The 23,579-nt window shown below is 37.6% G+C and overlaps 1 protein-coding gene and 1 pseudogene across 2 annotated transcripts; both read right to left on the reverse strand.

The window, feature by feature from the left end:
- Positions 1–1,244: 1,244 nt before the first annotated feature.
- Positions 1,245–23,579, reverse strand: LOC116306867 (uncharacterized). The gene is made up of 2 exons (XM_089038131.1): positions 23,508–23,579; positions 1,245–8,208 (listed from the first exon to the last, which is right to left on the reverse strand). Exon 2 carries the CDS (start codon positions 8,175–8,177, stop codon positions 2,469–2,471), a length of 5,709 nt encoding a protein of 1,902 aa, XP_088894257.1. The 5' UTR covers positions 8,178–8,208; positions 23,508–23,579; the 3' UTR covers positions 1,245–2,468.
- On the reverse strand, positions 15,827–19,462 carry LOC116301325 (uncharacterized; annotated as a pseudogene). Its single transcript, XR_016121354.1, has 3 exons — positions 18,413–19,462; positions 17,686–17,938; positions 15,827–16,814 (listed from the first exon to the last, which is right to left on the reverse strand). The product of XR_016121354.1 is annotated as an uncharacterized LOC116301325 (transcript).

Here is a 23,579-nt window from a genome sequence, read left to right on the forward strand (position 1 = left end):
ACTGACAAAAGAGCACCAAATCAACCGCACGCAAAGCATGAACCTCCCGGGCAAACACCAATAGTCCCCTGGGACTCTGAGGGTCATATAAGGCCCCGTCCACACGTATCCGGAAATTTTTGTATCCGCAACTTATTTTTTGTGGATACGAAAATGTTTGCGTCCACACGCAGCGTATTCGAATCGTTTTCACCGTCCACACGTATCCGTTTTCATAAAAGTTGCGGATACGGACACAAAAATTTGCGGACACGTGTGGACGCAACCCGTATCCGCAAAAAAAAAATTTAGACCCCGTCCACACGTATCAGCAAATTTTTGTCTCCGCAACTCTTTTTCAACCGGGCCAACTTTCGGGGGGAAAATATAAGAAAAATAATTTTAAAAATGTGAGAAAAACTGAAAACCCTCGAAAACCAGTCCAATCAGAAATTTGTGGCTACGGCCATGTTCTGCTCATTTCACGCATTTCGTTGCAGAAAATTCAGAATGGCGCCTAAATCCCGTCATGCCTCATTAAACCACAGAGAGCCAGTAGACCTTCTTAGCATCTCAGAACACGTGTTCATTCCCTAGATGTCATTAATTTCTTTTTTTATTGGTTGTTTGAGAAGTCACATTTGTAATTTAATCCTGATGAATTTTACCGTGTATAAATAACGTTATCCTATCCTATCTTGTTTGACCAAAATAATTAATTTACAGTCAAGCCCCCCCTCTTCCCTTATATTTTTGGCTGGATCCACCGCTGTTCTAAACGTAAGGACGATCAATTTAGAGAGAGTCGCACGTCTCTCACTGCAAGGTCAGGCAAAGCGACGTGCCCTGTTTGTATCACCGACAAACGTATCGAGCTTTTGTCTACAAAACTCTCCGTATGTGAGTAGTGTTTGTTGGTTCTCTCCTGTGCTTCGAGGGGTTATTATGACGTCAGACATTAACAGCCTATAGACCCCTTGCATGTGACGTCAAAGCAGATCAATTTGGAAAGAAAACAAAAGAATTTCAATCTCATGAGTGGAAACATTGTTATGTCCTCCAAATTGAGTGACATTCGGAAGTGCTGCGAGGGGTCTATTGCTAAGTTCAGTGAAGGAGACACAATTAATGAAATTTGGTGATTTTTGTGCTTAAGTTTTATCTAAGCTGGAAATATTGTAGACTATTTCCATAATTCGTAGTTTTCGCTGCTTTATTCCTGGTGGTCGCTTAAAAAAAACCAACAAAAACATCGACACAGAACCAACTGTGACCGGCTTAAGGAATCAGCCGGTCTAGAAATATTTGTAATGTTTTCAATTTCTGCTGATTTTGGCCTTTTCTTGCAGGTTTGTAAAATAGAAGTCTGTTTTGTCATTAAAATGTTATTAAGAAAAAGGCCCTGCTCAGCTAAATCCTATTTCGTGTAGCGCTACAAAAATAGCCATTTACATTTTTGAATTCGTTTTGTATCTAGTACAACTTTTATATAATATTACTATCTGTAAAACTAAAATGGTATGCTGAAGATTCAATCTTGTTGTGTGCGAATATTTTTCAACTTTTGCTCTAGGTTGTAGCCATCTTGAAGGGAAAGCTAAGTTTTCAACTCCTTTCGCCTCTAACACACATATTTACTACATCGAACAGTAGCGGATCCAGGGGTGGTCCCAGGAAACTCCCGTTGTCGAGCCAATCGCTGTGTTCTTTAAAATTATGGTTTGTCTTTAAAATGTGTTTGTCGGGAAAATTAAATTCAGGAAATAGCGTTTTTATAACCCCCATTTTAAAATCCTGGATCCTCCACTGTATTGTCCACTAGCTAATCCTATCCAATGTATTTACTGTGATACGTCGGTTTCTTTTATCTTGCATTGTGAAATAAAATTCTAAAGAAAATAAATCTAAATTTCAAATCCAAAGTCTATTAAATTAACGTCCTCTTTCGCTATTGGAAATGGTTTTGTTCAGCTTTTTCTACGTTTTTCTAATTCTACGTTCTTGTGGTACGTGGAGAAGAAGCGTTCCCTGTGTCATCAATGTAAAGAAGCGTTCCTTGTGTCATCAATGTAAAGAAGCGTTCCCTGTGTTATAAATGTAAAGAAGCGTTCCCTGTGTCATCAATGTAAAGAAGCGTTCACTGTGTTATCAATGTAAAGAAGCGTTCCCTGTGTCATCAACGTAAAGAAGCGTTCCCTGTGTCATCAATGTAAAGAAGCGTTCCCTGTGTCATCAATGTAAAGAAGCGTTCCCTGTGTCATCAATGTAAAGAAGCGTTCCCTGTGTCATCAATGTAAAGAAGCGTTCCCTGTGTCATCAATGTAAAGAAGCGTTCACTGTGTTATCAATGTAAAGAAGCGTTCCCTGTGTCATCAATGTACTTCATGTTGCAGATACTACTGAGTACATTGCTTTTTGAGCACGTTTTGACACATTTGACAGTGTAAAGAATGTATGTACTGGTACTATAATATTCAAGACTACCAGTATCAGGACTTTCTGGGTAACTTGGCGCTTGTTTCACTGTGACTGTCACGCTCATCTGACATTCTTTTCAAATCCTTTTTAAGGTTGCTCAGGTTATTCAGTGTTTCTGTTACCTGCGGATGCTCTTTGCCATATGCTTCTTCTTGGATGTTCAGAACTCTTTTCAAATGTTCTTTAGCTTTCTCGTATTGATGAATATCGCGGTAAAGGCTACCCAGGTTATTCAGTGTTTCTGCCAACTCTGGACGCTCTCTTCCATATGCTTTTTCTTGGATTTTCAGAGCTCTTTTCAAATATCCTTCAGCTTTCTCATATTGATGCATATCACGGTAAAGGTTACCCAGGTTATTCAGTGTTTCTGCCAACTCTGGATGTTCGGTTCCAAATGCTTTTTCCTGAATTTTCAAAACTCTTTTCAAATGTCTTTCAGCTTTCCCACATTGATGCATATCGCGGTAAAGGTTGCCCAGGTTATTCAGTGTTTCTGTCAACTCTGGATGCTTTTTTCCATATGCTTTTTCTTGGATGTTGAGGGCTCTTTTCAAATGTTCTTTAGCTTTCTCGTATTTACGCATATCAAGGTAAATGTTACCCAGGTTGTTCATTGTTTCTGCCAACTCTGGGTGCTCTTTTCCATATGCTTTTTCTTGGATTTTCAGAACTCTTTTCAAATGTTCTTTAGCTTTCTCATATTGATGCACATCACGGTAAAGGTTACCCAGGTTATTCAGTGTTTCTGCCAACTGTGGATGCTCTTTTCCATATGCTTTTTCTTGGATGTTCAGAACTCTTTTCAAATGTTCTTTAGCTTTCTCGTATTTACGCATATCAATGCAAAGGTTACCCAGGTTATTCAGTGTTTCTGCCAACTCTGGATGCTCTCTTCCATATGCTTTTTCCTGGATTTTCAGAGCTCTGTTCAAATGTTCTTTAGCTTTCTCATATTTACGCATATCAAGGTAAAGGTTACCCAGGTTATTCAGTGTTTCTGCCAACTCTGGATGCTCTTTTCCGTATGCTTTTTCTTGGATTTTCAGAGCTCTGTTCAAATGTTCTTTAACTTTCTCATATTGATGCATATCACGGTAAAGGTTACCCAGGTTATTCAGTGTTTCTGCCAACTGTGAATGCTCTTTTCCATATGCTTTTTCTTGGATTTTCAGAGCTCTGTTCAAATGTTCTTTAGCTTTCTCATATTGATGCATATCACGGTAAAGGTTACCCAGGTTATTCAGTGTTTCTGCCAACTGTGGATGCTCTTTTCCATATGCTTTTTCTTGGATTTTCAGAGCTCTGTTCAAATGTTCTTTAGCTTTCTCATATTGATGCATATCACGGTAAAGGTTACCCAGGTTATTCAGTGTTTCTGCCAACTCTGGATGCTCTTTTCCATATGCTTTTTCTTGGATTTTCAGAACTCTTTTCAAATACTCTTTAGCTTTCTCATATTTACGCATATCAAGGTAAATGTTACCCAGGTTATTCAGTGTTTCTGCCAACTGTGGATGCTCTTTTCCATATGCTTTTTCTTGGATTTTCAGAACTCTTTCCAAATGTTCTTTAGCTTTCTCATATTGATGCATATCACGGTAAAGGTTACCCAGGTTATTCAGTGTTTCTGCCAACTCTGGGTGCTCTTTTCCATATGCCCTTTCTTGGATTTTCAGAACTCTTTTCAAATGTTCTTTAGCTTTCTCATATTTACGCATATCAAGGTAAATGTTACCCAGGTTATTCAGTGTTTCTGCCAACTCGGGATGCTTTTTTCCATATGCCCTTTCTCTGATTTTCAAAACTCTTTTCAAATATTCTTTAGCTTTCTCATATTTACGCATATCAAGGTAAATGTTACCCAGGTTATTCAGTGTTTCGGCCAAATCCGGATGCTCTTTTCCGTATGCTTTTTCTTGGATTTTCAGAACTCTTTTCAAATATTCTTTAGCTTTCTCGTATTTACGCATATCAAGGTAAAGGTTACCCAGGTTATTCAGTGTTACAGCCAACTGTGGATGCTCTTTTCCATATGCTTTTTCTTGGATACTGAGGGCTCTTTTTAAATGTTCTTTTGCTTTCTCATACTTACGCATATCACAGTAATTGTTAACCAGGTTATTCAGTGTTTCTGCCAACTCTGGATGTTCTTGTCCATATGCTTTTTCTTGAATGTTCAGAGCTCTTTCCAAATGTCCTTTAGCTTTCTCATATTTACGCATATCACGGTAAAGGTTACCCAGGTTATTCAGTGTTTTTGCCAACTGTGGGAGTTCTTTTCCATATGCTTTTTCTTGTATGGCTAATGCATTCTTCAAATGTTGTTCGGCATCTTCATATTGACCAAAATGCAGGAAAACGGCAGCTAGTTTATTTAGAGTAGTGGCCACATCAGGGTGTTCATCATGGAATACTAGCTTTTGATTGGAGAGTGCCCTTTCCAAAAGTTCTTTAGCTTCATCATATTTCCTCGTATCAAGCAAGGTGTCGCTCATTTTGTATAGTGTATCAACTAGCTCTGGGTGAAAGGCGTTGTACGCGTCCTCTTGAATGGCAAGCGCTTTCTGAAAAATTTGCTTTGCTTCCTCTAATTTACCCTTTTGATAGAAGACATCACCAAGTTCCTTAAGAGTATTCGCAAAGTTTGGATGAGTCGTTTTATTGAATGGGGCTACTTTCTCTTGAATGACTTGAGCCTTTTTCAGGTATATTTCAGCATCTTTGTACTTGCCCATTAAACGCAAAATTTCACCCAATTCGTTAATACTATTAATTATTCTGGGATCATCCTTGCCGTAAGTATTTTCTTCGTTACGGAGGGCCTGTTCATAACATTCTTTAGCTTCATTCAATTGGAACATTTCAATGTGTGTCTTTCCTAGGTTCTTCAGGGTATCAGCAAAACTTTGTTGTTCAACGAGGGTCTTTTTCTCTTGAATCTCTATCGCCTTTGATAAAATAGTTTTAGACTCCTTGTATTGACCCATTTCGCGCAAGATTTTACCTAGAGTATTCATCGAAGTGACTACTTCTGCTACTTGTGTATCATCGTGCATCTCCTCTTCGATTTTTAGAGCTGCTTCTAGGTATCGTTTGGCGTCCTCGTATTTTCCCATCATACAGAGAATATTTCCCGCATAGTTTAAGGCATTTCCTAAGCTTGGGTGACTTTCTTTTTCCTTCAGCTTCTGCACTTCTTTGGCTTTTTCGATGTATTTTTCTGCATTTTCATATTGTCCCTTATCCCAAAAAAGTTTTGCCAGTGTATGTAGTGAATTATCTAATGTTGAAATAATAAAATCGTGTATTTCATATTCAATGGCAAGTGCTGCTTCAAAATGTGTTTTGGCATCTTCGTCATTTTTCATTAAACAAAGTGTTTCTTCGATTTTATTATGTGTACCAGCCACCAACGGATGACTATTACCATACATTGCTTCTTGAATCCCTAATGCCTTTTCAAAATGAGACTTCGCTTCTGCGAATTTCCTTTGTTGCAGGAGATCGTTACCATGTCTAATAAGCTTTTTGGCATGGTCGCCTTCGTCTTCTGAAAAGAATACTTCTTTATCACTTATGTCACTTGCGTTCTCGAAAATGTTTTTATCCGTTTCTTGACTTCCTTCACAAGAACAAATTTTACCTCTCTTGTTAAGAGCTGATGCTCCTTCAAAAAAAACTATAGCTTCTTCATTTTGGCCCAGATTACGGGAAACGTTCCCAAATGAATTAAAAGTTTCAGTTATTGATGAACCAGTTCTAATAAATTCTTCTTGAATACTGAAAGACATCTCGAAGAAGTTCCGACAAGCATCATATCTTGCATGGTAAATACAAATGATTCCTATCTGAAACAAGGAAGCTATAACATGAACGATGTTCACGTGGTCAGAGATGGCTAAATCACTTAGATCCGCACATATCTTTGATGAAATACTTAGAAAGTGTACCATGAGTGGTTTAGTTTCAAGTATTATTTTAACTGGATCTAATAGTTCTCCTGAAATGAGGGGAAAGAAGGCCAAAACAACTTTCATCAGCATGGTTATGTCAACTTTGAATTCAGTCTCGCCCTCATTTGAAGTGCTTTGCAGACAACTGTATACAACTTGGTGTACACGAACCTCATACTCTTCATCAGACGACAGTACTAGTACAAGTGAGGAAGAACGAATAGTAGATGCCACAAGATCTTCATCTTCATCCGGCAAACAGTTCATCACATACTGGACAACATACTGGAGGGGTATCGGTTCAGGTGCGATGACAGATAGGAACTCAAAAGCATGTCTCATGACTTTGTCTAAACTTGCTTCTTTCTCCAAAGCCATCCTAACCGCCGATGTCATTGTCTTAGAATACGTCAGGCTTGTCTTTTGGTATTGCTTCTCTGTTGCCTCTTGCTTACCTTCTTCAAGTTTTTGCAAATATTTAGTCCAATCAATACCTTTTATTTGCTTCATGTAAACACCAGCACATGCCAAAGCCAACGGCTGAAAATCTAGAGCCTTGGCTACTTGAAGGGCGATATCGTTATGACTAGACATCCCAGATATATCACACAGTGCCTTTACGGCATCATAAGGATTCATGCCTTCCTTTAAAGGTAAATGGTAAGTGTGACGGTCAGAAGGGATGGAAGAGCTGTCTTGGGTGGTGACAAGGATCTGTCCTACACCACTTGTCTTCTCGCCTGCTTGAGGCCAATACTTGGAAACTGACTTGAGATCTGAAACGTTATCTACAACAATAAGCCAGGATGAATACTTTTGTAATTTTGGCACGATGCGACATTTGAGATCACTAAGTTTTTCTTCTGACGAACGACCTTCAGATGTCTTAATTTTCGTTACGAAATCTTCATCGCATTTAACTCTATCAGCAAATTCCACATACGACTGCAAAAGAGTATCAATAGTGGATGCATTCACCGTCATCACAAAATTCATTCCCGTGCTCTTTTCATCGAAGAATCGTTCTCCAATTTGCCTGGCCACTTCACTTTTCCCACAGCCTGGGTTTCCTGACAGATACACTACAGTTACCTCGTTGTTCTTTGCGTTCTTTAGTCGCTCCATTTCTTTATTGATTTGGTCTACTTCATTCAGTCGACTGACAGTTTCATGGGATGGTTTGGCTGGCAAAACACAAAAGGGTCGTGGTTCCTCATTACGCTTCTTTTCCTTATCCAACTGTTTCTTAATGTCTTCCAGTTCCTCTGTTGGAAAGCTTGTCTGGTTCTTGATTTCTTCGATTTCAGTTGTATCGAGTTTCAGGTCTGTAAATGAAGTGATGACTTTGTCGATGGACGTCTTGAAATCGGCTTCCTTGAGTTTTCCATCCTTTGTGTGAGCGAAGACTTCGTTGCGAAACCTCCTCAACTCGTCAACACTTTTCTTAACAGTAGCATTTAAAGTTGGTTTAATGCTATCTGAGTAAAGAATGCCATGGAACAGACAAGTGCAATCCCATTCATTTGTATTTCCATTTTTCATGATAGAAAGTTCTCTTGATTTAATTTTTTTATTCTTTGGAGACTCCGTTCCGTAGAATTCCATGCCATTCTTAGACGTATCTTGCCACTGGCCGTGCGTAGCCTGGTACTGACTGTTCCACTCTTGTTTGGACACTTGTCGTAATCCATTAGGTATGATGTGTGTGGTGACTTTACAGACCCGGAAGTAGTTTAGTTCTTCTTCCCTGTATTTCATTGGTGCCATCTGCTATGAAGAATTAAACTGTCACCAATAACTAAAAAGATAATATATGCAAAATTAAAATGACTATACACTCTAGTGGCGACTTTTATGAAGGGTAAAATTGTGTTTTCCTCTCTTGTGCATAGACTATAAGAGAGGGTAAAGATATGAGAATAATAAATGTATATTCAGAATATTTCTGGCAATCACATATAGTTAGTAAATATGGAATGGGGGTTCTACGCCATCCGGTGCCGGTGCCATCCGGTGCTCGACTCCAGTCCCTGCTCGGACAGTCGGTGCTCGACCCCAGTCCCCTCCCCATTATTCTACTGCCATTGGCTAAGGATTCTTTTATTGTATTACGTCACAGATAACATCCGGTGCCTAGTTCCAGTCTCCCAATCCAACTGAGAAACTCTCTCCCATTGGTTATTTTTATAGCTATTGTTTAAGGGTCAAACCCAAAACGCACCTGGTGCTCGACCCCTTTTACGTTTCAAAATGGCGGGAAGCTAAGCCGTAACATCACCATAAGGAAGTCTTTTAGTATACGTCGGTTGTTACGTCATAGCAAAGGCGCAAACCCCATCAATCTCACTCAGCTTCTTACCACAGTAATAGCAGTACAAACACAAGTTTAATGATGCAATTAAGAAGTGGCGGTGTTCTTAACACTGTGCTGTTCAAACGCAGAACAGGACAAAAAGCAATAGTAAATCTCGTGAAACAAATGGAAAACTTAAAACTTGTAGGAAAATACCAATGCGATGAAACAGAGATTATCAAAAGAAGGAAAAAGCGGGCTAGACGAATGCGAAATCGTACTGATTTTTGGGGTAAAAACATGAGACCGAGGCAAAATTCAGTGGAGCGAGAAATATATTAAGACTTCAAAATGACCCGACCTCTTTTTTTCCTTTATACACTACGGGTTGGACATCGAGTACTTTAACATTCTTTCGTTTGTTGTTTGGCGGTAAAAGCGGCACTTTGTCATACTCTAAAATACCAGCCCATTTACCTAGTTGCACAATCTTACAGACAGCAAACTTTCTTTTTGTGAAATTATTGACAGGTCCTTAACTTATAACTAATCAACAACCGTCCATTAACTGTTCTTTTTGCTGTTCCAAATCACCCCCAGCCTGGTAGAGTGTTGCGTCATCCAACTTTACGACGAGTTTTTGTTACCCATAGTGTTCGATATACCCAACCATCTCTTCTTTTGCTAACACCGACATCATTTTGGACTGGTTCGATTCTGTAAGAGCATTTTCTAGCTTTGTTTCTTCTTCTTGCATTTCTCTTCTTAGTTCCTTTTGCAGACTAGTTATACCATATTTCCCCATTTCCTCCGTCAAGCGTAAGTTGCAGAAGACAATAACATGTCTTTGCAAAGTCCTTCCCCATCCAGTAATATTTAACACTGCTAGCGGCTTGTTATACAAGGTTAAGTAGTTTCGCTTGGGATCTCTGTTCCTTTTCTACGTGCGACAAGTTTTCATATTTTCCCATTGTTCTTTACGCGTTTCATCAGATGCTTTAAGTCAAAAAAAAAAAAAACAACAACAACTTTTTTTAAAGTTGTTTGTTAGACAAAGTTGCAGGTAGTTTGACTTCCAAAAAGTCCATCTTAGACAGTTCCATATCCACCTTACAGTCCTTATTGCCTTGCACATGTGCGAGGTATGGCGTACAGTATTCGTGTGCTACGACTTCCTTACTCTTGTCACTCCAGCTGTAAACCCCACCCTTGGACACGAGTCTGGTAGTACAATCCAAGCTTGCATCACTGCGATTCTTAAAATAGCGAGCACCAGAGATATCCAGGAAAATATCCTTAGTCTTGTTCTTTTTATTTCCACTCGTAGTTTTAACCGCGATCACAAACTTCGATGACATCCAGAGGCAGTTTAACACTAAGGGTTAGATTAGAGAGACACCAAGCTTCCTTCGGGGACCATTTTTCTACGAACTCCCCACTTATATTATAGTTTTCTCGTTGTATGTATAGGCCAACAATCCAACAACTCGTGTCCCGTCGACCACAACAAGGCTGTGTAGCATCGAATCACAGTAAGCTCTCCAAAGTATTTGCGAATGGAGTAGAATACACCAGAAATGGTGGAAAATACTGTGTTATACGGGTGAGAGTGTTCTCCATAAACTCGTCGCTAGGAACATAATCCCCACAATAAAATGTTACTTCTACACGAGCCAACCCACGATCTTTGGCTAAATCCCGTGCCTTAGCAAGATGGGTATCTTTCTGGAAGATCCAATCTTTTCAGTGCTGACCAACAGTTTCTCTAACGCCCTTGCTCTCCAACATTTGCACCATTTTATTGTATACTTTACAGCGGGTCGTCATTCCTTCTACAGTCTCCATATACGTTAAGCATACAGTTATCACCAACTTGATCGCTGTTATCGAGTATGGTTCTGTCTGCTTCTGTTCCACAATCTTGGATTCAAAAACTTTCGTTGGTTACCAAATGGCGAATAGCTTCTTCTTTGTCGAAACTACCGCTGTAATCCATTGTTAGGTCGATATCCTTTAAAGGTGGCTGGACCCCCTCACGCTTGACCGCTACCTTCCACGTTTGGAACGCTGGTGCATAAACGTGTTTTATCCGATCGCAAATCTTTTTTGCACATAAGTCACATAAAGATTGAATTAATGTTTGATGCAGTTTTTAATGAGATCGGACGTCGTAACACGTGATTATGATGAAATATGTGTTTTCGTTTAGAGAACAATTTTAGCCTTGCAGAGCGTTCAACACTAAAATGCTTCTTACCACATAATTATATACTAGATGCCTCCATTTGTAGGGATTTTTGAAAAAATTTATCTAGCTAATTATGAGATATTTGAGATTATTTAAATATAGTGCATAATTTACTTCAAAACTATAGAATTCTATAGTAAACAATAGAATTCCCAGATCATCAAATCGTTGGGAAACGATCAATGTTTTCTGTATTTCTCGTTCGCTTTAGATCGCTTCAAATGAGTTCAATAGTCTTGCAATTTTGTGTAATATTAGTTTAAAGGGACTCTGAGGTGCCAGACACATCATAGCTTAAAATGTACATCAAACCTTGTTGATTTTGTAAATCGAAATGAAAATTTCATGAAATGCGTTTTTTGGGGTGATATCGTCCGTCAAAGTTGCGAAATAACTTAAGCTGGGCTCCCTGTGGAATAACACGGATTTGATGGCTTGGGATGCCTGGGCTGTGATGACGTCAGATAGTGGAACATGTTGGGTAGCTGGAGTTGAATCAGCCAAATTTCGCTATGGAAGTATGGCTGTTCTTTATCAATTTGAGCCGGAAATTGCTTGAGGAGATCAGAATATAATACACCCGATGAAAGTGTGAGCGAGGAAAGTGAGCTAGAAGAAGTGGTGAACGAAAAAAAAGGCCTCAAGGTATCGATTAAAGTCAGAAATGTGTCGTGATGGAACCAGCTAGCTGATATGTGTTTATGTTGTTAAATGAGCTTATTAGGTAAAATATTATTAAGTAAATGAAACATTTTATATCAAGCAAGATTTCAATATTTTCTGATGTTAAACTCAACGTAATTTTTAGACATGACATGCATCACGAGTATTGTGTCTGAATCGAGATATGTGCTCAGGACTGCGTTTAATAGTTTCTCTTCATGACAGAGAAGGCTCATTCCAAATTGAACAAATATTACAAATAAGTGAGTTTTTTCTGTATTTTCTATTACGTTCTTATATTCCAAATAAGTGAGCTTTTTTCGATATTTTCTATTTAATATGCGTTTAATGCACATTCATTTCGCTGAAATGCTTTTTCAGCCCTCTACGCTGTGCTAGTTTATATTGCCAAATTACATGGTGAGTGCATGGTTATCTTAGTAAAAAGATCAGAAGAGTAATCTCAGCATGCGTGGTATCTAAGATAAGATCTACCTTCCCTGAATGTATGAGGAAGATAATGGCTTTAAAGAAGATGGAAGTGAAGATGAAGCTGCTGACACGTACACCACATCGATTCCTTGAAGCCTTTCCTCGTTCGCCACTTCTTCTAGCTCACTTTCCTCGCTCACACTTTCATCGGGTGTATTATATTCTTCTCCTCAAGCAATTTCCGGCTCAAATTGATAAAGAACAGCCATACTTCCATAGCGAAATTTGGCTGATTCAACTCCAGCTATCCAACATGTTCCACTATCTGACGTCATCACAGCCCAGGCATCCCAAGCCATCAAATCCGTGTTATTCCACAGGGAGCCCAGCTTAAGTTATTTCGCAACTTTGACGGACGATATCACCCCAAAAAACGCATTTCATGAAATTTTCATTTCGATTTTCAAAATCAACAAGGTTTGATGTACATTTTAAGCTATGATGTGTCTGGCACCTCAGAGTCCCTTTAAGTTCTAATTTGTATCCTGACGTAGTTTTGAGAGAAATGATCAGCGAATTTTAGAATAATGGAAGATCTAGTAAGATTGACTAGAAAACTGCGATGAAAAGTGCGCATCAAATGTTTACCCCGTCTTATGCATTATACGTTTTCACAAAACTGCATGAGTCGATTATCTTCAAAATGTTCCTTTTAAAACTAGATACAGAGTAAAACTAAATGAACAATGACTTTTGTGAATATATAGCTCTGAACTATTAATCTCGGCCGTATCAATTCCATTGTTTAGTTTTGAAGTAAATTATGCACTATATTTAAATAATCTCAAATATCTCATAATTAGCTAAATAGATTTTTTCCGAAAATCCCTACAAATGGAGGCATCTAGTATATAATTATGTGGTAAGAAGCATTTTAGTGTTGAACGCTCTGCAAGGCTAAAATTGTTCTCTAAACGAAAACACATATTTCATCATAATCACGTGTTACGACGTCCGATCTCATTAAAAACTGCATCAAACATTAATTCAATCTTTATGTGACTTATGTGCAAAAAAGATTTGCGATCGGATAAAACACGTTTATGCACCAGCGTTCCAAACGTGGAAGGTAGCGGTCAAGCGTGAGGGGGTCCAGCCACTTTAAGAGGATGTTACTCAATTTGCAGTCATCAGAGCGCAAAAACTTTAGTAATATAGGTCATAATAGTTTTCAACTGCACATGCAATTTTAAACTCTTGTGCGTAATGCAGAGCCTCGTCAGTCTCTTTCGAATTAATCCTCCCGTAGACTTTGTCCAAACTTTCGACACTTGGTTGTACTTTTAGGGGCGACAAAACGATTGCTTTAACCTTACATTTCTGCAGCCCATGGCGAGTTGAGTAAATTGAAAACAGTTACAACTCAAATCCACTCGGTGGCACTAGTATTTATTGGAGCCACTTGTTAGAGGGATTTTTATTGATATTTAGATGTTTTGCGATGGCTGGGTTTTTATGTGCACATTTAAAATCTATCATTGATCTAGGTATGATGGTGATTCCTTTGTTGATGACCTGAAGAGAAGCACATCCAGTCGTCAAAAGAGAGAAAAACCATCACGTTTGAACCGATATTACGACTATTGTGTTTGGACCCATGCTTTATTGGTAAGCGTTGACGATGTCAGACTACGATGTTAAAGAGTCTCTGTATTACACCTTTTGCTGTTCATTAACAGAAAATGTACATTCATTTGTGCCAATAGTTGTATCAATAACGTGTAATGTACTTTCATCAACACCACAAGTAACATCATTAGCGCGGATCAACTTTCAATAACGACAATTGAATATGCGTGTACATTCATAGGCATCAATGGACAATCAATAGCGCGTTTGTACATTCATATGCGCGGAATGTATTTTCTTGTGCGCGAAATTCAACTTCAATAACACCAAATGACAAACAATTGCATTTATGGACAATCATTTCCCTAAAAGTGAAAATTCATTAGTGCTATTAGCATAATCATTGACAATCTATAACGCGCTTGGACAATCATGAGGGTCAACGTTATATTCTATAGCGTGGTTCGACAAACATTTGCATGATTCGAATAAACAATAAGAGAAATAAAACAATCATTAGCGTTTTTTTTTTTTTAATCACTTTAATACACATAAAAAACTCAAAAAAAACTGCCTCCATAATAGCGGCTGCGTAGGAGAATAGCAATTAGCTCACTTAAAGCAGCAATTAAAGCCGACATCAGCCGTCCAGAGATCCAACAACATACGAACTATTGGGCTGAGGCAAGACGACGAGGGATTGCTCTAGGTCTCTACAGAAAGCAGTTGCTAATGGAAGGGTTCCAGAGAAATGCGGCAACCATCACTATCGCTAAATGTGATCAGTGGTTCAGATATATGCAAACGTATTTGCCACGATGTATAAATGGCGAAGAAATTGAAGGCTAAAATAGTTTTTTTTAAAAATCGCTGATTGTTTTATTTCTCTTATTGTTCATTGAATCATGCAAATGTTTGTCGAACCACGCTATAGAATATAACGTTGACCCTCATGATTGTCCAAGCGCGTTATAGATTGTCAATGATTATGCTAATAGCACTAATGAATTTTCACTTTTAGGGAAATGATTGTCCATAAATGCAATTGTCTGTCATTTGGTGTTATTGAAGTTGAATTTCGCGCACAAGAAAATACATTCCGCGCATATGAATGTACAAACGTGCTATTGATTGTCCATTGATGCCTATGAATGTACACGCATATTCAATTGTCGTTATTGAAAGTTGATCCGCGCTAATGATGTTACTTGTGGTGTTGATGAAAGTACATTACACGTTATTGATACAACTATTGGCACAAATGAATGTACATTTTCTGTTAATGAACGGCAAAAGGTGTATTATTCAAACCAAATGTTGATATATATTCATGTAAACATCTAGCGAAAAAAGGTCGGTCCTCCAGAAGCAGAATATGGATTTCCTTCAAGTGCATTGGCCTACATTCGTCATCTGGTTCCTGGGGATATCAAGGGGGAAATGCGAGAGGTACAGTGTATGCCATAATTATGACTTTGATAACTACAACGTACCCCGGTTTATGTTTTAAATATTTTTTCACGGACTTGTAAATTCATATTGTTTTTTTTTTCCTACTGATTTTAGCATGCATATACCGTATCTATGAAGGAGTTTTGTGAAGCTATGGAGCTGCCAGAATTTTGATCCATTGCAGACTGCTGTGAAATTACTTTATTTAAAGATATTTAAATAACATTTGTTTAAAAATGTAATTTCGCATATTCTTGTTCCTGTTCTTATAAATTATTGCGATTTTGAGCTGACAATACGGGTTTCTATTATTTAGTTCTGCAAAGAACGTGCGCGATACGGGAAAAGACCATGCCTGATATGAGACCGTATCAATACTTCTCATCTGCTCGCGATCTGGTACGATAGAGTTTAGAGGGAGTTTGAACATTTCTTTGCAGAATTAAATGATAAACCGCTTATCATTATTAGTTTATCATCATGCAACAATATTATATAAATACTATAAGCCTATATTTTATTGTATATTTTTCAATTTTGAGATTGTAACTATAGGGTAGTTGTTTAAAAAAGAAAACTCTATAGAGTATTAAAAAAAAAAATGTTTATCTAAGGTTAGTTCTTTATCATCTTTTGGATAACATGTTATTAATTATTTGAATGTAAAAGTGATAAAATAACTCTAACAAAAATGGTATTTAAAAAAATCATAGCTTTTTGAGCTTTGTCTAAATTAAACGAGTTCACTTCCTTCTTTACTTCTTTTTTTTTTTTCCTTTGCAGTGTTTCCTTTCTTCCCTTTCTTTGCCATCTTTCCTTTCTCAATTTTCTTTCCTCCCTTTGCCATCTCTCCTTTCTTTGCAGTTTTTCCTTTCTTTGCAGTTTTTCCTTTCTTTCCTTTCTTCCCTTTCTTTGTACAACCACCACTATGGAATGCTTGGGATTTGTAGGTTATGCCTTCAGCATGGACAAAGGCATCCTGTTTCTTGCTGTTATTCCTTTTTTCCTTCTTCCGTCTGAGCTTAGTCGAGTCAGAATTGTGGTATTCTGCCATGTACAATCTGTTATCATCAATCTTCTGCCATGAAACTGACATACAAGGTTTCAATCTTATACTCAGAGATGGCAGAAGTTTGGAGAATGTATGGCTGAAACCTCGGTTAAACAGCAACACACCCATGCTAATGGCAATACTTATCTCAGATGTAGAATTTGCCATATCTTTAGGGACCATACTCCAAATGACATGATGAAGCGATTCATTTGCATTCTGCGTCATGCAGTTTTCACAGTTTGCTAGAAAACTTTCATTACCCAGATGATGGAAAATGGGCTGCATTACCTCTCTTATGGCAGGTGAGAAAGGGTCCTTTATGGGCTTGTGGACCTTAGTGCTTCTAGCTAAGTCCGCTTGATAACTACACCAAAGAATCGGCTCCTGTTGGGCAGTTATCATGTTGAGGGTTCTCAGTTGTACTGCTGTAATGGTCTAATATGGCCTGGGTTGCTTTGGCCATTTTCTTTGCATCTCCTTTGTTACGTCTGATTGCCAATCCATAGAAGTCTTGAATTTTGTCAATTCGTTTTACAGTCAGACGTCCTTTACCAGTTAGCCCTTTTCCATCACTCAATTTTCGACCTAAAATATAATGTAAATAGACAGCTGTATAATGCTTGCTTGATTGTTCTACATTTTTTTTTTACAAAAAGGGATCAAGATGCAAGGGAATGAAAACCAATTAATAAAGGGAAAAATTACAATTTGATAGGTCCAAACATTTTCAAATGTTTATCAAATAGACTTCAAATTACGCATATAAATGTAGTTTATGCCTTTCAATTCGGGTGAATCTGTAATCATTTTATTTACTTTTGTATTCTTTCGTCAAAGCTCTCAAGGCCATACCCGGTCCGTGTAACACTCCACAAAGAGCTTTTCAATTTAGTTGGCGTGAATTGGACATATGAAATTTGCCTGATTTTTGAATTTTCATTTTTTATGATCATGTCAAAATTCGAATATTATCTCATCAATGTCAATTTTCAATTTTCGAATTCAAAAATCAAAAATTAAAATAAATATTTGAAATGACTTTTCGAAATTTTGATTTTGTACTCTGAAAACGAACTTTGGAAAAATATCCTGTAGACAGGAGGAGGTGAAGATTAGGCGGACTGAGGGTAGGTGGGTCCACTAACAACGACAATAATTAAAAAAAACATAGAGGGAGGGGAGGCACCAAGGAGGGTGTTATAACAATATGTAAACCTTGAGAGAAAACCATGGAAGAATTTTCGACCAATTTGTACGATGATGAAAGCGGAAGTGGACCCACCTACCCTCAGTCCGCCTAATCTTCACCTCCCCCTGTCTACAGGATATTTTACCAAAGTTCGTTTTCAGAGTACAAAATCAAAATTTCGAAAAGTCATTTCAAATATTTATTTTAATTTTCAATTTTTGAATTCGAAAATTGAAAATTGACATTGATGAGATAATATTCGAATTTTGACATGATCATAAAAAATGAAAATTCAAAAATCAGGCAAATTTCATATGTCCAATTCACGCCAACTAAATTGAAAAGCTCTTTGTGGAGTGTTACACGGACCTACACGGACCATACCCATCCTCTTAGTGACATGAGAAACACATTCCTCTTTAGGAATGAAAACTGCAGGGCCATAAGGATGAGCTTGGCAGACTTCACTGTAGGCCTTGCTGTCTCCATCCCCAATAAATGGAATGTATCGCAAATTCTTTTCCACTGATCTTTGATATAGTTCAACTGCACCTGCTGCCTCCATCGCCTATTGAAGAACATGTGTTTTTTAATTTACTTGTAATGGACATTTCGTAAAAGCCTACCAACCACTTTGTACTTTATTTCATGTTTTGGATTTCCAATTACATTCGTTTTCAAACTCTCACCAGTACTGCACCCCAACTCTCCACCCCCACCCCTTATAATGTACTAGCCTTCATTCAGACTTTTTTTTATACTTTACTTATATTCTTGTGCGTATAAAAATATAAAATATCAAACTACGAAATAGGAATTAATACTAAACGGAAAATTTGATATATTTCTTCAACAATTAATTCACAGCGTAATAGTGGTACAAACCGCAATCATTTTAAATTTTAGCCATTTTCAATCGAATCTCTTTAGAATGAATATTTCTTAAGGACAAGGTTCTACTTTTTCCTCTTCATCATATATTTTTATTTTTATAGACATCGTTCTTGCAATGAGGTGTATATTAAAGTTGATGTCAACTTACCGAAGAACTTCCCTCGTGATTTAGCATACACTTTGGTTCGTGTTCCAAGAACCACGATAGATAGTTCATCTTGTCAACTTCTCCCTTTTCTCTCGATGCATCCATTTTCTTGCACTCGCTACAAGAACTGCTCTTGTGCACAACGTCCACAACTTTTCCAGTGTCGGTGGATATTACTCCCACACAGGCGTCTGTAGCTGACCATCCCCTGGTACACCCGAGCCATCGAGGCTTACTCCCACGTCTACAGGACTGTCCTTCTTAGCATCATGGATGTCTCTCAGCTCAAGAGCGGATTGCAGAAGCTCCTCACCAAGTATTTCTTTACATTTTTCTTGAATGACTTTAGAATGTTCAGACCACCTTGAATGGTTAGGAGGCTGAGGAAGGCCCATAATACTAAAAAACTTTTGAGCCGCACTATGGCCACGACCAATTGACCTCATTGCTAATACAACCGATCTATTTACTTCGAAGAAGTGACCAGATTTAGGTGACGTAGGGAAAGTTTTTTTTAGTGATCGTCCTTCACATTCGCTGTTTCTGCACTGAATCATCCACACAGCTCCTAAACCATGTTTCGATGTTATATCTTCGAGGACTTCTAGGTCGTCCCCACAAAATTTGCATGACGCCGAAAGTTCCAAACCGCTTTGAAGTGAATGGCCGTCGACGATCGCCAAACCAGGTCTTGTTAACGTGTTGTTAACAACAGAAAAAGAATTTGTTTTTCTGTTCATCTTCTTTAGTTCTTCCAAGTTTTTTGGCGCTTGAGGATAAGCCTAAACTGGGTGATTTCTCAAAATCCTCTGGCCAACTAGCCGGTTGATCATAGTATGACCCAAGATCGTTTGATCTGCTGATTTTCTTCTTTTCTTACGCTTCGAATAAGAAACGGTACTAGCCATGAAATTTCTTTTCCTTGTAGGCATATCTCAAAATTATAAGTATAAACTCTCGTTGTCTCTTGTCTCGTTGTCTCTCGTTGTTCTCTTGTCTCAAACAAACACCACATCAGTTTGTGACAGCGGATTTGTCACGCACCATCGGATCAAAATAACCGCGTGTTACGTAGAAGATGACAGATGTGCATATATTAAGCGCCGGGGTATTTCCGGTCTTTATAAAGTCACGATTTCGATTTTTCTCAAAATTTTGGCTTTTCCAATCAAAAATTGCAAGAAGTTTCACAAACATATGAAAGACAAAAGTTTAAAGTTACGAAATTAAAAAAAAAATTTTTTTTTCGAGCAAATCGTCATTTTTCGTATCCTAATACCTTAACGAAATTTTCTTTGGCGATCTTCTCTAAAAGCACAGTACTCTTGTTGGAACGGCCAAGGAGAGAACGTCGCGAAAACAGAACTCAGATATTTGTAGAATTAAAAATCTTAGGAAATCTTTTGCTTTATAGCAAATAAAAACAAAAAAGCTCACCAATTTTATTGTGTGATGTCATTAGACAGAACAATGGACATAGCTAAACAAGTCTGGGCATGTTGGAACATACATGTCCAGAATACACGAACTGATACGGATGGTAAAAGCTGGTTTACCATCGGTACAGTTGGTGAAAGTAATTAATACGCAAGATTCACGAATTCATTATCAAAGTCATCAAAATTCAGATGCAACGGTACCAACTGTACTAACGATACCATTGCTAAGCCCTGAAACAGGGTGATGTGTGGTTTGGTGTCATGAATATTTATGTTTACCAAAGGGTTACCAGTTCTAATATGAACACGCAAGCTTTACCAAAGGGTGACCAATTGAACTGATTGACGCGTACATCTACAAGATATTTCAAGAAACGCAAGTTGTAAAACATGAGACAAAAGATGTCAACATTTGTGATGAAGCAGCTAGGCCTTGGGGACAGACCAGATCATCAAAATCCCCCAGAATCTGTTAGGTTCAGGTCAAACGTCGAACTTCACATGAGTCGAACCTAATTGATACAATGAATAACAATGCGGTCTTCTCTGATGTGATTAGGTTCAGCCCATGTGAAGTTCGATGTTTGACCTAAGCCTTAATGACATGGTGAAGGACTGGACAAACAAGCATCTTTTACCTCCAAGAAAGTTCAAATAAATGGGAAGGCAATTAAAGTAAAAGAAACATTGCGAATGACTCACAAAACTTAAAGACGCCAAAGAACTGTTGTGTGACAACAATTTTCGACTTGTCAAGTGAAACCGGCAAACTATCCGATTTTTGTGAGAAATCTTTGCTTCTTGTATCACACATCTTATATCCCGAAACAAGGGATACAAGGGACTGAAATATAGGAAACTATAGTTAAATTCTTGTAGATAAGAACGTTTAACACAGTTTAAAGTCAGCTGAAACGCTTTTTTAATCAAAATCTCATAGATTATTTTATCGCGTAATTTGTTACGTCTCAGTGAATTTGAGACGATTAACTTCGTCAACTCGCCAATTACTTATTATTTATTATAACCAAATTCTTTATCATATATCACATATTATTATATGATCAAACTTCGTCAAACATGAATAAATAGTTTAATTTTATAACAGAAACATTTACGTGTGTTTGCTGGGGACTGGGGAGAGCTTTAGGTCGTCATTTTGAATGCAAAGGAAAAACTTCGTGCATAGTTTATACTTCAAGGTTCGTGTTTCATAAAATCTTGTCAAACGAGGTTTACAGATTTTTGTGATTATTAAAGCATTAATTGTCTTAATTTGGGTTTAAGATGCGTTTAGACCCTTTTCGAAAGCGTTAGCGAGTTGACGAAGTTGGCGAGTTGACGAAGCGTCTCAAATTCACTGAGACGTAACCAAGGACGCGGTAAAATCATCTAGAGATTTTGATAAAAAATCTATTCAGCTGATTGATTCAAATTGATATTTTCAGTAAACCACATGTTACGTTACGTTACGTTACGTTACGTTATAATCTTGTTTTAGTCGAATAAGTTTTGAGGCGATAAGAAAGCGGTTTCAACAGTTAGTTTATATATGCATAAATCAAGCCGCCTAATGATTACTTGACCCAAGGTCAATGATTTTTAGAGCGACTAACTGCAAATGTTGTTGACTTTGGTTGTGTACACACTAAAACATTGCCATGCTTAATAACAAACATGCAAAAGATTTTCATACGGCGTTACTCGCTGGCAAAATTTAAGAGAAGAGGAAGTGCATCCGCAAAGTAATATCGAATTTCGAAACTGAGAATAGCCAAGGAAGATATAACGGAGCTGAGGGATGTTTCCGGGTAACAAAACAAGTAAGCAGAAATTACAGGTGTCAAGATTCTTAATTTAAATAAATACTACAAGGAATTTTATTGCTATTTGCCGTGAACTCGACATCCTAGACATTTTTATCTTGGCGAAAAAAGCCACACATAGACCTTTCAAATTTTGAAAAACTGGTCAAATGAAATCGAAATAAACGGGCCAGTGGGACCAGCCCAAGGGGTGCCTTTGTCACAAAATTCAGCTCCAATTTGGCTTTGCTTCATGGACTGACTTAAAGAACATTTCTAGTTGTAGATCTAGTACACAAACATTTTGAAGATGGAGAAACTATATAAATATCCTACTCGAGTTAAACGAAGGAATCATTGACAAATTAATTAAAACATGGCAGTGAATCAATGTCACATCTTAACTTAACATGTTAACTTCCAAACATCATGATAAGCTACGGTTTTTCTTTCGGCTTTTTCATCGACCCAAATCTTATTTGGCTAAAACAAGATTATAAATCTATTTAAAGAACGTTTCTTTTGTAATTTTTAGCGTGAATTTTAATGTAATCAAACTTCTAAACATAGAGTGGGACGTCGGTCACGCAATCACCAAAAATCGCGTTTTTTGTTCATATACCGACAATCCCAAAACCTTTCTATTGGAGCTTAGATTTACCAAACGACACTGAACTTTCAAACAACGGCACGAACACTAATTTCTTAGTTTTCCGGGTAAATTTCATGGCAATCTTTACGAAAATCCTTAGTCCTGCGTTGATTCGGGAAGCGTGATTTCCGCATATATATTATGACCAAATTCAACAGGTTTCTATGCAGTCAGAATTAATTGCCCCAAATCAATCTTTAAAGTTTTAAAAAGGTTTATTCTTTCTCAACTTGCAGCATAAATATGATTTCAATCAGAGAACCTGTCCCCTAGTTAAATCTTTTTTTCTTTTGAGGCAACTAATTAGCATATGTAAACACAGGCCTCATATTTTCCCTCGCCAAAATTTGTTCCTTTCCCAATAAGTTTGAAATCCAGTCCAATGAACGAAAAAGAGTGATGCATTAAAAAGAAAGTTCAAAAATTGTCATAGATGGTTTATTTATTACGCACGCTCTGTTCAAAGTTTGTCCATTTTCACTTCTCTTGAGCGTCTCTTGCTTGGGTTTCGGTCGAACCTCTTCTGTGGCCGTTTTCTCAAAAATACAATAATATTTTCGAAAACCAACTACCCAGTGTTTCATATCTGATAATAGAGCGAATTTGATTTTTTGACAATTGCCACGAATTCTTGAATTTGCTCAATTCTTCTTACAACTATTTATATAGGACATAATAAAACAGCGCTCTGGATTATTAGGATTAATATTTTTCTGGTTCAATTTTTGCTACTGTATGGCTAAAATGTCAGGCTAGATAGAACTGATACAGTCATAGGCAACATAACAGCAAACCTTTAGAGAAAATCATGGAAGAATTTTCGACCAAATTGTACAATGATGAAAGCGGAAGTGCCTTAACGGCTGACCACGGAATGTTTCTTTTGGATCTCCTGAATCCCCGTGTATTAAATAGCTTTATTCGTAAGTGATTTTAGTAAATGTTTTATGATTATTTTAATGATTTTAAAAGTCGTAATCGGATTTTTCAATGTATAAAATTTCGTTTTACTCGTTTTCTGGTTACTCGGTTTATTCCATTACTCGTTTTAGTAATACCCCGTTTTCTCCCCTGACTTTCATACCTTTGGCAGGGAAATTTTCAATTTACATGACGCCAACTAAAATAGTAAATAACTTATCTAATTTAGGTGACATCAACTATTTAACACTTTGACTAAATTCACTCTAACAATTTACCTTGAAGCTTCGGCTTTGGTCCTTCATGATGGTTCAGTCGGAGGCTGTTTGGCGTTATACCCTAGAATCTTC

This window comes from Actinia tenebrosa, unplaced genomic scaffold (genome assembly GCF_029948245.1).
Source record: "Actinia tenebrosa isolate PJP-AT-01 unplaced genomic scaffold, QUT_ActTen_1.0 PGA_scaffold5__44_contigs__length_20552954, whole genome shotgun sequence".
NCBI classification, from domain to species: domain Eukaryota; kingdom Metazoa; phylum Cnidaria; class Anthozoa; order Actiniaria; family Actiniidae; genus Actinia; species Actinia tenebrosa.

Bases quoted from the DNA above. Each gene is read 5' to 3' on its own strand.
- LOC116306867 (XM_089038131.1), bottom strand. From the start codon at position 8,177: ATGGCACCAATGAAATACAGGGAAGAAGAACTAAACTACTTCCGGGTC.